Below are 13906 nucleotides of genomic sequence, written 5' to 3' on the forward strand. Positions count from 1 at the left end.
TTCTATGTGGCAGTGCTGCTATGCACTGACTGACCCACCCTGCCACTGACGGAGGCTCCTGGAGAGTTGCAGTGTGGTTAGTCCTGTGGCTTGAACAACAGCCTGAAAACCAGGAGACACTGCATTCCAGTCTCAACTCAGCCATCGGACCTCCTTCCAAACCTGCCCCCCATAGGTGTTTCATCTTGGTTAAATGTGTACGAACCACCAGGGCTTTAAAGCATTTTCCTGCCTCCCATTAATAAAACCTTTGCTTTCATGCTAATCTGTTTTTCACATCTATTTTTCATGTATCAGATTAAGCCCATATACGGCATGCAAACCCAACTAGTTTTCCTTTACACAGCACAGAATACCTGGGGTCCTGTTAGCTGTAACAAAGATTCAGGCTTCACCAGTCAAAGTGAAAATAAAGTCTGGAAACCAAAAGGATCAACAAGATAACAAGGAAGGTAAAGGGAAGTCAGAGGAATGCAATGCCTCAGTAAATGAGGGGTTTATTTCCTTTGTCATCCATAACTATACAGTCAATAGTGGTACATTTACAAATAGTAAAAGAAACATTTCAACTGAAAGACTCTCTCAATGTCTTCAATGTTTTGAGGGGGGGTGACTACATCACCAAGTGATATGAGAATGTGAACCAAAACTAATTTCAACATTGAAGATACTGAGAAAGTCTTGTCATGGAAACATGTGTCACTGAATTTGCTAAGTTTCTTTTTGTATTTCTAAATGTAATTCCTGTTTGTAGGGTTCTTCCTGTCCATAAAGCAGGGTAAACCCAGAATAATTCGGCAACAATACAGGGCCAGTATTTTAAAAATCGTGAAGGTGCATATTTTAGGGCAGGGTATTAAACTCCAGTCCTCGAGGGTCGCAGGGTCTTCTGGTTTTCATTCCACCTGAGCTCTCAATTACTTAATTGGTCAATTATTTAATTAACTGGACACATTTAACACTTATCTTCAGGCCTCAAAATGTTTCATAGCTAGTGTATCTTGAATCAAGTACATTTTTAAAACCATCAACTGTAAAAGACCTTGCAAAATATTACATATTTCAAATTGAACAAATAATTAGATCAGTTATGTTAATTGAGAGCTTAAGTTGGAATGAAAACCAGAAGACCCTGCGACCCTCGAGGACTGGAGTTTAATACCCTGCCCTAAAAAATGCACCTTCATGATTTTTAAAATGCTTTTACAGACAGAAATAAACTAATAAGAATAACATCCTGTTGGATGCTTGATTTTCATAACACTGGGGTCAGTGGTGGTATTAAGATCCACTGCCATTAAGATCTGTTGAATAAACCATACAGTCTTTAATAAACAACAAGTTAATGCTTTTTGAAAAGGCCCCAGCACATCTTCACAGTCCTCCCTGTAAAATGGAGGCTCATGAGCCAGCATATGGGTAGCTCCACCCTGTGGCCAAGAAGTGCTACAGAAAAAGGATTTCTGCAAAACTATTGGAATTCACATTACCTGTATATGGTTGTGTATATAACTTTGTTTCTATTGTATCTTGGAATTCCTCAGTAAACTTTAAAGGCCTACAATTCTAAAGGCCACTACACACCAGATGCGATGTGACAAGCGAATATCTGCAATGATGTCACAAAATGAATATAACCTACCTATACTTTTGATAAGTATCTTTCACACCACAGGCGACATGACAGGTGACGTGGGGGTGGCAATGGAGCAGGGGAATGGAGCAATCAGAGAACTGTTTCAATGCTCGGTGTCCACCAGGGTGAAGCAGTATCCAAAATGACAGAGTAATAAATAATACTTGCTGTGGAAAAATACCTAGATCTTTATGACAAAGGTAATTGCAATTATTAAGATACAGTGATGAAAGATAATATATCAGAGTCTATTTCAAAGGAACTGGATAAGCATGCTATGTATGATTTATTGCTATATATACTGAAATAGTCAATAGCAAATTTTAATAGTTTTATATTTGTTTTGGAGTGAAACTGAGCCCATATAAAAAAATGTATTTAATAAAATTTATATACATAGGCTACCAATCTGTGGCATCGTGTCTGTGTTGCTCAGGTGTGTGCATGGTCATGTTGCTGCAAAATATCTTGTCATCCAAAAAATATGTTGTCACATTGCATCTGGTGTGTAGCGACCTCCGGTGAGTCTGAAATTGTCAGATGGGGCAGAAAATTTAATTAAGTCATGAATCACAAGACAAGGAAACAGTGCAAACTCTACTGTGGAAAAATCCAAAGTGGATCAAACTGATACCTATCTTGTGTGCGCACACACACACACACACACACACACACACACACACACACACACACACACACACACACACACACACACACACACACACACACACACACACACACACATTCACACACACACACACACACACACACACACACACACACACACCACGCAGGCTTCACGGGTCCCTCAAGTTGGCTCTAGCTGCACTTGACAGGCGCATAAAATGGACTTGCAACAATTTGGTGAGATCTACAGCTATCCATGATGCCTGATTTCTGCAAAAACTAAACACATGCTCCATCATGCGGTAATGGAGTGGCTTGGTCAACTATAGGACCTTTTGAGTCAGCATCTGTGGGATGTGGGATTACTTACTAAAAAGTCATTGCAGGCATTCCAGAGGAGTTGGGAATGGGGCCAGTATTAAGGGGTCCTTTTCTTAGCCTGCACGCATGTTTCCATGCGTTAGAATTAGTGAGTGTATCATACAGTATGTATTCTTTTTGTCTATTTTTAAAAAGGAAAGTACATTCTAACTGTGTGGTTGAGCAATGACACTGAAGAAGATCCCAGTGATATCCACAGCAGCAGTGCCCGCTCCGAGGACACCGAACAGAGCGTTACCGTGACAACAAACAAGGCAAGTCACAACACTGTGAGAAGACGATGGCAAGCCGGGGCGGGGGGGATGGAGGTGTGCTGCTGCAGCACTGGAGTTCTGCTGTTTCCGCATGGAAGGGTTTAGGTGTTGCGCACGGCCAGTGCTTGTTCTAGCTCCTGTCTGCGCTGTTGAATCTGGAGGAGAATGGAGGGGAGTACAAAAATTCTATAAAACCTATTTTTACATTTTCTTTAAGACTGTGGCAATGAGACGGTTAATGTCCGAGATCAGAGTCCCTCTAGCAACAATGCTGTGGTGCTAATTGAAATTAACGGATTAACGCGGGAAAACAAGCATTGTTGCAGGAGGGACTGTGATATGGATGTACCGTGATTGTCATGAGAGAAGACTACTAGGAGTTTTGGATCAATCAGAGTTATTTGGCCTCTCGTTCGTAACTTACATTATAGATCACATATCAGAAATCAACCAATCACAGTGGAGTATATACAAAATTCCAGTACATCTTATCCTGTGTACAGATATCATCCCGTGCATAGAACATCACACCTAATTACAAAGTTCAAAACTCAAAATAAAACAAAAAAGTACTTGGTACCTTTCTTACAAAGTTTATGAACTTAACACTAGCTTCGCAAAAAAAAAAAAAATTAACGAAATTGCAAATAAAAACACATTTTAGTTTTTAATAGTCTCACCCACGACACAACACCTGTACATCTACACACATTACTCAGGGACTGTGATGGTTGATTCTGGACTATTTCACGTTCGGGGAAAAATAAACATACTTTTAATTTTAAAGCTATTCTTGAGTACAATCATTATTTGTGTGATTTCTAGTAAGTTAATACGTCATGTGTAGGGTGTCTCTTGTTGTAAAGATACTTCATTTGTGCACAGTTTGTGCAGCTTCGTTTCGCAAACCTCTCATCCAAACTGCACGAGACGACATCTCATACACAAGAAGAGACCCCCTATACACGACGTGTAGTAGTATGGGTGCTGAAAGGGGAAGGGGAGGTGGTTTACCCTTCTGTAGAAGTACAGTTGCAGACAAAAGCATTGGCACCTTACACTTACTGTAAGAGAATTCAAGAAAACATGTTTAATACAAGCATTTAGTGAACATAAGCCAATCATTTATCTGACAAAGACCAAAATACACAATTTCTGTTAGTTTAACAAACAATCTTTATAAAAAAGCAAAAACACTTCAGCAATTTCAAATATTTTCAAGACAAAAGTATTGGCACCTTTACATTAAAAGTCTGTAAAATGTAATAGAACTAATTAAAAAAAAATAGTAATTGATTGAAAACCACCATTACACTGTAATTAAAGAGTAAGCAGCGGGGTTCTGAAAAATATAGCGTTGCACGCCACCAAGCACAACTGTTTAAATAACCTACTAGCAATTTCTATTTTCACTGTTAACATCCTGACAACTTTTTACATTTATAACTTTAAAGTCTGTTTCAAAGCTATTTTTTAAAATGGCTGCTCTAGTGCACTGGAGTTTGAGACCTATCCTCTAAATCAGTGGTTTTCAGCCCTGGTTGTAACAATTTGTAAACAACTTGAACTCTGCAACTGTTTTAGAGTTGAACACCATTAAAAAGGTCTAATTAAGCAAATTATCATTTCAATTAAGGGTCTAGTTAAGTAATGGAGAGTTCAGGTGGAATGAAAACCAGCAGACACAGGGGGTCCCCAGGACCAGGGTTGAAAAACACTACTTTAACTCACTGCAGGAAGAGCGATTCATAAAAAAAAAAAAAAAAAAAAAAAAAAAAAAAAAAAAAACAAAAAAAGAAGTGCTGTGGCTTTTCTGTTCCGTAGCACATCATGGATGGTTACTGTTGTGTTACCTGTTTCACAATGTGGGCAATAATCCTTAAACTATTAGTGCACTAGAGCAGCCATTTTGAAAAGAGCTTTGCAACAGAATAAAACATACAGGTACATTATTTAAACAGTTGCAGCAACACCTGGGAACTTGTAACGCTATATTATTTGGAACCCTGCTACTTACTCTTTAAGCTGTATAAAGTCAATAGCCAGATAAAGAGGCAATTATTTCCAATATCTGTTGAAGAAGAACATTTTGGCAATACAGCAGATGATGGTCAAGACAATGGAGTTGATTCCCGTTTGAGAAAAGCACTTGTAGCAAACTACAGCAAAAGGAAATGGCTACAGAAAAGTATCAAAGAAATATGGAATACCAAAATGCACAATCAGAGCAATAATCAATAAGTGCCACCGAACAAATTCAACAGAAACGGTTGAAGGAAGTGGACACCCAAAGAAAATTACAGGTACAGCAGACAGGAGAATTATCCAAGCAGCTAAAAAATAAATCTATGATTAACAACCAAAGACCTCAATGCAAACCACTTTTAAAGAAAATTCATTAAAAAAACGTATACAGTTTGCCAAGAAATTAACAGGAATCTGAAGCATTCTTCAACAAAATTCCCTGATCCAATGAGACTAAAATTGTACTTTTCCCAAAAATTGGACCACAGTATGTTTGAGAAAAAAAGGAAAGCCTTCAATTAAGAAAATGGTGTACCTACTGTTAAACATGGAGGTTGTTCGATTATGATATTGTGGTGTTTTAGCAGTTCAGGGACTGGAGACATTAATGTGATTGAATGTTGAATGAATGCAGCTACTGTATGTATCAAAACATTCCACATAGTACAATGATCCCATCTGCTTATAGGCTGATCGGCAGGCAGTTTATCTTCCAACACAACAACGTCCTACAGCATAAGAATATGTTCATTTTGGAATTATTGAAGAAAACAAAGATAAAAGTTTTGGAATGGCCTTAGCAATCACCAGATCTCAATCCAACAAAAATACTTTGGACTGATCTGAAAAAAGCTGTAACCACCCATTGTGTATTCAATATGTCAGAACTGAAAGAAATATGCAAGACAGAATGGACCCAGGTTTCACCAACAAGATGTAACATACTGGTTACAAATGATCATAAACGTCTGAAAGCCATAATAAAAGCAAAGAGGACATACAATATACTAAAGCAGGGGTGCCAATACTTTAGTCATGAATGAATACTTTAAATGAAATACATTGGTTTATTTTTTGATACTAGAAATTGTGTATTTTGATTTTTTGTTCTATTAAAAAGGGTTACATTTTAAGAAAGTCTTGTCCTTAATCTGTTACCTTGAATTATGGTATTACAAGCATAGGGTGTCAATATTTCTGTCTGTGACCGTATGTGGTGTGCAAGGGGAGGGTGCAGTGGAGAAGGGTCACCTTGCAGTAGAAGTATCGGTTGACTGCCTCCTGGGACCAGGGCTGCTGGTAGAACTCTGCCCTCCTCTCCTCTTCTGGGTTCCCCACCACATCTGTCATCACCTGTCGTCAATCAGAGAACAGCAGACAGGTCAACACACAGTTAACCCTGTGACACTGACAGTCTCTCTTTCTATACATGCGAATGTACAGGATAACGCAATGTGTACGCTGCAGTTTATTCCCCTTGCCTCATGTAATAACGGCTCCTGGTTTGACTATATACACATGCTCACCTTGAGGTCCCGGCTCTGGGATTTGAGCCAGTCTTGGATGTACCCCTTGGGGTCCTTGGAGAAACTCAGCATAAAGTCTCTTTGAATCTTCAGCTGGTTGATGGACTCGATTGTTTCGTGAATCTGAGAGACATGCAACAGGGGAGGGTAATTTTAAAGAGCAAGTAGTTTCAAATGATATTGTGTTTATTTTTTTTTACTGCCCCTTATCTTTTTTGGATGTTTGCAAGCAATCATTCCGGGGTTTCTTATTATGATTACTCAAATGCTATGTTAAAAATATAGGCACAAGCAATGTAGTAAGTAGCATAATTTTAGATTTGTTTTTACTGTCCTCTTATCTTACATGGGGTTTGCTATGATTCTGAGTGGTTCTATTGCAATCACGTCAGTATTGCGTTTTTTATACACTGATAAGTCTGGGGTGCTTTACCTATGAGTTTCACAGCTACTCATTTTTCTTTAATTCTGTATCAACCTGATACCATCTAGCCAATAAAGTATGATATTGCAGTATTATATGTTCACTTACACCTGAAGAAGAGACCTTTGAGGTTTTGAAAGGTAGTCTTTGTACAGTATATCACAATGAATCTAATAAACAATATCAACTCTTCAAAATCTATTATCACTATTATCTTGATTACCCTCTTTCAACATATTTTACATGGATTTCATGACTGAAGATTCTCTGGTCTGGATTATAGGTCTTACTCTATATGAAAAACAGAATCTGGTGGCAATACATTATTATTAGTGGGGCCACTTCAGGAGTGAAGGTTCCCCAGTTGGTTACCTTGTTGTCCAGTGATGCAATCTCCTGCTGATTGGCTGTGGAGAGCAAGAAGCTGCTCATCTGGCCTTTCAGAGGGTCCTCCACCTCCACATCGATGTCATAGCAAGCCGTCTTTTTCTGGTCGTTTGGGTCCACGCTGCCAGGTTTGTAACAAATTATTATTTTCTTATAATTTGCTACATTTGAGGAAAAGAAGCTTCTTCCAGGGCCGGGTATGTTGTTACTGAATATTTACCTTGAGGACGCAGCAAATGTGTGAGGCCATAGACTGGGGCTGGATTATAAATTGATCGTTTTTTCACTCCCATAAATGGCAACTTTCTCCCTACTAGTTCTTTCTGTCTCACATTTTGTTTTTTTAATCAGCCTCCTTTTCGCTTGTTGGCTTTTTAAAATAAAGGCATACCACTGTACTTACCCACAAAAGGAAGGGGTCTGGATTCAAGTAATTTTATTATGTCCAGTTTACTAACATGACACTTAACTTCCATCCCCCAGCCCCTTCCACAGCATCTTTTTATGGAGAAATCGGTTGTCTACTGGAACAGAAAGGAACAGAACAACTCGCTAGCAGCGACGCTGATCCTTTTTCAGAAACACCATTAAATTGGTAGTCATTTATTAGTACAATATATAATGAAGCTAAACTGATCAGCTTGTCTCCCTGGAAAGAAAATCTTTCCCCCGCCCCCCTCCACTCTATCTTACCTGATGACATGGTTGATGACGATGGGGTCAGGGGGTAGCAGCAGGTTAGTGAGCCGCTGGGGGATCTCAGAGAACTTCAGCCTTGGGCAATCGAAGATCTATACGGGGCAGAAACAGGAAACACAAGCATACACGTCAAAGACAACACGGTTCAAACTTCTCACCTCAGTTCTCTGTTTGTTTCTATTAGAGCAGCAGCTACTCTGTGTTTCATTCTTCCAACTCTGGTAAGGAAGTGACCACCTGATAATTCTGCTGGAGCTTCTTCAGCAGTTCTCATGATTTTACTGGTTGACAAACATATGGACAAATAAATAAATAAACAAGTAGGTCAGCATAGTCCTTGACGAACAAGAATTTCATTAGAATATGTGGTTCTCCAGGTATATGTAAAAAAAGAAAGTGTGGTGTACAACAGACAGACAGCCTCTATATACAAGATAGTAACTGCAGTGGTGGTGTTAAGGCGGCAAGGGGCTATACCTGCTGGAAGTACTTGTCACAGTTGATGTACTCCTTTTCGTGAGAGTCCTGCAGCTTGTTGGTCTTGACGTACTGCCACAGTGCCTGGATGATGGCGGAGCGTGTCTGGGTGTGGATCCCCAGTAACCGGGCCAGCCTTGGGTCAAGCTTGAACTGGGGGGGCTGGCAATGATACACAGGGACAAAGGAGTTAGGACCGATCCCAGTGATGCCAGGGTTCATTTCATTACCACTTTTTTTAAAGAGATACTTGGACATGAACACTTGCAGAGCTTAGTTTAAGTATACTAAGAAGAATCACTCCCTATTTTTCAGAACTTGGTTACAACCAAGCTAAGAGATGACACGTCTAAATCAATACAGTATGCATACAGGTAGAACTATTGTGATTTAATTTTCAAATCAAAAGAATCATTTTGTAAGAAGTTGCATTTAACAAAATACAATTTGATTCTAAATGGATTATTTTTGCAATTGTTTTATTTGTATTATAGTTGCCTTTTTGTGCATCCATAAAACAATGCAACAGCAAATATTCATTCATTAAAGAGCCAGTATCACATCCATATACGTTATAACAATACAATGTATTGGACCTAGATGTACTGTTTCCTATCTTCCTGGATCCCTTGAATTCACTTGCTGTACTTTATTAACAATATAAAAACTGTTGCTTTGACTAGCGCATGTGTAGATTAGACGTTGTCTTTTGTGTTCTTTTGCCTATATCTATCCTTTTTTTCTCAACTCAACTTTTTCCTAAATTAATCTCTTAATAAATAATTTGCAAATATTTAGAACAAACATGATTGTAAGAATTTATCACTATGGAACTCATAGAACACTATGAACGTTAAACTATGATTTGCAGAACTTATTTTTTTTTTGTTAGACTGCTTAAAGAAAGTAAAAAAAAAAAAAATCCTTTTGACATCTATTGAGAATCCTGCTTCAGTACATCAAAATAACCTGCAACAAAAGCTTTTCGAATGTTTTCCAAGGTATTGGCGTTTCTCTGCCTCAGCAGCTCCCCTCACCTGGTAGTCCAGCATCAGCAGCAGAGTGCAGCGCACGCTGACATCACCAGGCCGCTTCACCTGGAAGCCATCAGTCTCCTGGGTGGTTGGGGTTCTGTGCCACTGCAGGAACAAAACAGAAACACTAGAACTTATACCCTGCTATTCCCCTGCCGGCCTGTGGGTGGAGCTGTGGCTCAGCCAGGGGCTCAATCTAGGTTCGCTGTGGGACCGCATGTATTTTACCCATGGGTTCATGAAAAAATAAATTACGTGGGTTTTTAATTACCATAACATCTGAATGAGGTCACTATAAGCTATGTTTGTACTGCCCAGTGTTGCCATTCTCAGAAGCATTCTTGTTGAGCACTGTGCTTGAAATCCTATCATGAAAAGTAATGGTTCTGAACATTTGTGTCTGCTTACGAAAGATAGCAGCTCATTCATGGCGTTTGTACAGCTGGTAAGAGCAAGTGACCTCTTACTAAAGACCCTTTTACTAATGGTTACTTTTGGATATGCATGACATTTATGATAGTACTTTAGAAGTGGGCATGACATTCATTTTGCACATTTTGTTTTCCCTGATTTTGTAATTTTTCTTGGCTAGATCAGTGTCTTTACAGAAGTAAGAGACACCACCACCAAGTGAACAGGTATTATAAGGATCAAGTTTCTTACAGAATACAAATGCTGATCTTACATATGTCAATGGCACTATAACTTGCAACAGCATTTAAGTAATTTTAATAAAAACTTCTCAAAACCACAGTAAAACATCTTTGAAACTTTATTCGAACAAAACCAACAGTAATTTAAAATATATTTTGTGAATTTTAAAGATTCTTATATCCATTAAAACTGACTTAAAAAAATGTGTATTAAATAATAAGTCAAAACTTTGTGAATACAACCAGATATCTAATCAGATATTCAGAATATATACAGTAGAAAATCCTTTCTATGAAACTAATTACAGTAACTAGTTAACAGATATAACTATAGTGCTGTATGTTTATTCAAATCTAATTATCACAGACAATCACACTCATCTATAAACTAAATAGAAAGACACTAATGGAAAAAAAATATAACACTGAACAAATAATTCAAAACAAAATGAGGTCCTTAATACGCTTTAATGAAGGGCACATCTTTTTAAACAGGTTTGGCAATGGTAGGGGCTCTCAAACAGCAGAGTTCATTGAAAGTGCATGAGGGGCTTGAAAGGCAAAAGTTCTGTGGCCAGAGTTAGTTGGCAGCCGAAAGAAAGTTAGATAAAGTAGAGTCCCTGCAATCCAATGGGACTGCCTAACATTCACTTTCTCTCAATCATGTTTGAAGCGATGGGTAAAAATGAACCAAACCAGAGGATTTCCAAAATCTGAGTAGAATTGCAACCCCCCCCTCCGTCCCTTTTTTCAGCTTGTATTACTTGATAATCAAGGGGTCGATTGTGGTGCTTAAATCTTTGATGTACATAGTTTTGTGATGCCTTTTAAAACAATAATTCAAGATCTCCTTAGCAGTCTCAAGTTGTTTCCTTCTCATTTTTATTACATCAACAGGGATTTGTATTTCTTTTACAAGTACAGGAATTATTTAAAGACTTGATTTGGCACTTCAAAAACATGCCCCAGTGAATCCAACGTTGGTTGTTTTGTTCCTTAATTTACCCCAGAAATCAAGGGTTACAGCTGTTCTATTGCAGGAGGTGTGGGTGGTCTTTCCCATTGTCTCTTTTCTATCTACATTATGGCCATGCCCAATTCAAGATTCAACAGTATACTTGTGTATGCCGGGTGATGTGTTTTAATCAGGTTAAAGGAAATCCGTGATTTACTAATAAGTGATTAGATGATGATGATGATGATGATGATGATGATGATGATGATGATGATTCTTCTTCCCCTTTTTAATAAATATATGTAGCAGATGAGACCATTTTAGTAATCACTACTAATAATCCAGTTATTGCCGGGCGTTCCTATCAATTTGCGCTCCTCTATATAATACACGACAGTTTCATTTAGTGAATAAAGACTGCTGTGGTTTGCTTCTGGTTTCCCTGCTGCTATTGTGAACAGTAAGATAGATATCTTTCTCCCGCCTTGTTTATTTGCGTGCCTGTCTGCCTTGTTTATAAATGCTTTTATCCTTTCTTTTGTTTTATTTGGTATTTAGTAGGGTGAACGAGTCGGGAAGGAGACTGTTCGTTTTGGTTCACCAGAGAAGACGTGTTGGCCACTGTTTTGTTTCTATTTTACTTTGGTTATTGCTTGTTTTTGTTGTGCTTTTGATTTCTGTATTTGCCCCTTGTTGCTTTGCTTTGAATGTGTTTAGTTCCTGTAGCCTACCTTGCTTCTGAAAAGAAAAGAAACTGCACGATTTGACTATACTACACTACTTGTGTTTAATATATTGTATGCTAACAAATCTGAGTGCAACCCTTTGCGATACAAAACAAAAGCTTTAGCTATCTAATGTTACAATATTATGTTTCTAAAGAAAATCTGAATGAAGGCTTGGAAGTCTATATTCAGCCTCCCTCGGATCACACTGCCCCCTGGTGACTGTGTAGTGTTAGTTATTCACGATTTTGTTTTTGAGCACAATTCAGATTTGTTGGCACTTGTATTGTTTTATTATTTAGTTGTATTTCCTGTATTTATTTGAAACACTTATTTTATATTTTCTTTGTCCTAGTTTTTGAGTACTTTTCTCTCCAGGCTCAGTAGCATCTGAGAGGATGCCCTGATGTTCCTGTGCTTTACCAAACTCCTGTGCCTTACCAATGCTTTCTGTTAGGCTGGATCTACTGTAGCATATAACTGCCATTAGTTACCAAAGAAGATACATGCACTACAAATCAAGCATTCATTTGTTTAACAATTTCTATCTTTTTAATAAATATTATTGCCTACGTGAGGCAGGGTGTAAACCATATGTACGTTTCCTATTTTATTCTTTCATTTAATTGGAAGGGACTCAAGAGGGGATCACAATATATGATATCTGGTAACTCCGATCTCCCCTTACTCCTAGTATAATTAAGGGGTGGCGTAGTCAAATCGGGCTATTGATAGGCTTAGTGCCACATATATTTGCTAGTTTCTCGGCATGCAGTCTAGCATTCAAATGTTTCCTTACTTTAAATCCATATCCATTAGCTTTAGTCACTGCTCCTGCTGTCCTTTTCTTTTTAAAGAAGTGCTAACCAGGGTTTTAAAATCCAATATCTTGCCTGTATCTCGCATGAGTAGCAGGATCACTGGCAGTGTCATGTGTCTGTTTAGTACAATAGTCTTCCTTAATTTAACCTTTTGCGTGTTTTACTTTCCAGAAGGCAGACTAGTTAGTTTACATTTAATTTTTTTTTATTTTTTACTCCACTAATATAGTTGGGACAGAACTTACGAACTCCAGAAAAATGAGAAAAAAAAAAAACTTCCAACTAAAAAATATATGTAAAAATCTTTCAGTTCACATTCTTGCTGTTGTGGGCGGGTCTCTGGCCGAGAAATTGAACCAATCAAGGATTGACAATGATGGTTATGGAAATCACAATTTAAAACAAACCTTGCCATACTGTTACAAAGAACATCCAACATGACCAGCAGGAAATCAGCAACAGTCCGGTATAAACCGTCAACGCAATCAAGAGTGGGAGAAAGGGAAAGTGTGATTAGGGTCAATCTAGTCTGGTAGTTAAAACATAAGTTTCTATACAGGTTTTCCTTATATTGCTTTAGCTGCAGTGGCACAGACAAAGGGGACAAGTGGTCTGCCACTTTGGATCAAGTGCTTTTGTTTTACTGTTAATACACTGCTGTGCATACGGTGCTTACTAACATAAAGACAGTTTGTCTGGTCAAACCTACAATACATATGTCTATTGCATTCAACTAGATTGGAGGTCAAAGTACAGACAAAGAATAAACAAACACAATATTGGAGTCGTTGCAATAAGAACCACGCAGAATGATTGTAAAGATCTTAAAAAGGTAAGGGGAGGTCAAACGATAAAGGAAAAAAAAAGAAATAGTCATTTATTATTGAGTTTAATATCTAATTAATGACAACAGATAAACTATTCAATCATAGCTATTTGAACAATTCCATCATAGCTTGCAAAAAGCTTGTCCTTTGATGGGTTCTTCGCTACATGCTCAAATGCGGTCGAGCAGAGCTTGACACAAAGTATACCCTCTCGACACAAACCAAACAGCCAACTGGTAAACTTGAACAATTTCCTCTTCCTTCAAGTATTTGTCATTTTTGAATGAATAACTTTACCCTTTTTTAATACTAACTTGCTAACTTTGTTTGGCAGTTGAAGGAGTCAATGATAGCAGGGTAATGCTGTCTACTAATTCATAGTCTGAAGCCGCAGAGTTCAAAGTTCCCCACAGCTACTGTACAGTCCTGTGTCTGACCAGAAGCTGAAGGCAGTT

The 13906-nt window shown here is 38.2% G+C and overlaps 1 protein-coding gene across 4 annotated transcripts in view; it reads right to left on the bottom strand.

Moving 5' to 3' along the window:
* Positions 1 to 2427: 2427 nt before the first annotated feature.
* The window catches only part of LOC121314298 (SWI/SNF-related matrix-associated actin-dependent regulator of chromatin subfamily D member 3), a 74871-nt gene continuing 63392 nt past the window's right edge, over positions 2428 to 13906 (bottom strand). For all 4 annotated transcript variants that reach the window (XM_041247402.1, XM_041247401.1, XM_041247399.1 and 1 more), the window contains 7 exons: positions 9474 to 9575; positions 8437 to 8598; positions 7954 to 8051; positions 7246 to 7381; positions 6450 to 6572; positions 6175 to 6276; positions 2428 to 3053 (listed from right to left, as the gene is read on the bottom strand). In XM_041247402.1, coding sequence (XP_041103336.1) covers positions 3000 to 3053; positions 6175 to 6276; positions 6450 to 6572; positions 7246 to 7381; positions 7954 to 8051; positions 8437 to 8598; positions 9474 to 9575 — 777 coding nt within the window. In that variant the 3' untranslated portion in view covers positions 2428 to 2999. The remainder of the gene's footprint in view (positions 3054 to 6174; positions 6277 to 6449; positions 6573 to 7245; positions 7382 to 7953; positions 8052 to 8436; positions 8599 to 9473; positions 9576 to 13906) is intronic.

Source organism: Polyodon spathula, chromosome 4, assembly GCF_017654505.1.
Source record: "Polyodon spathula isolate WHYD16114869_AA chromosome 4, ASM1765450v1, whole genome shotgun sequence".
NCBI classification, from domain to species: domain Eukaryota; kingdom Metazoa; phylum Chordata; class Actinopteri; order Acipenseriformes; family Polyodontidae; genus Polyodon; species Polyodon spathula.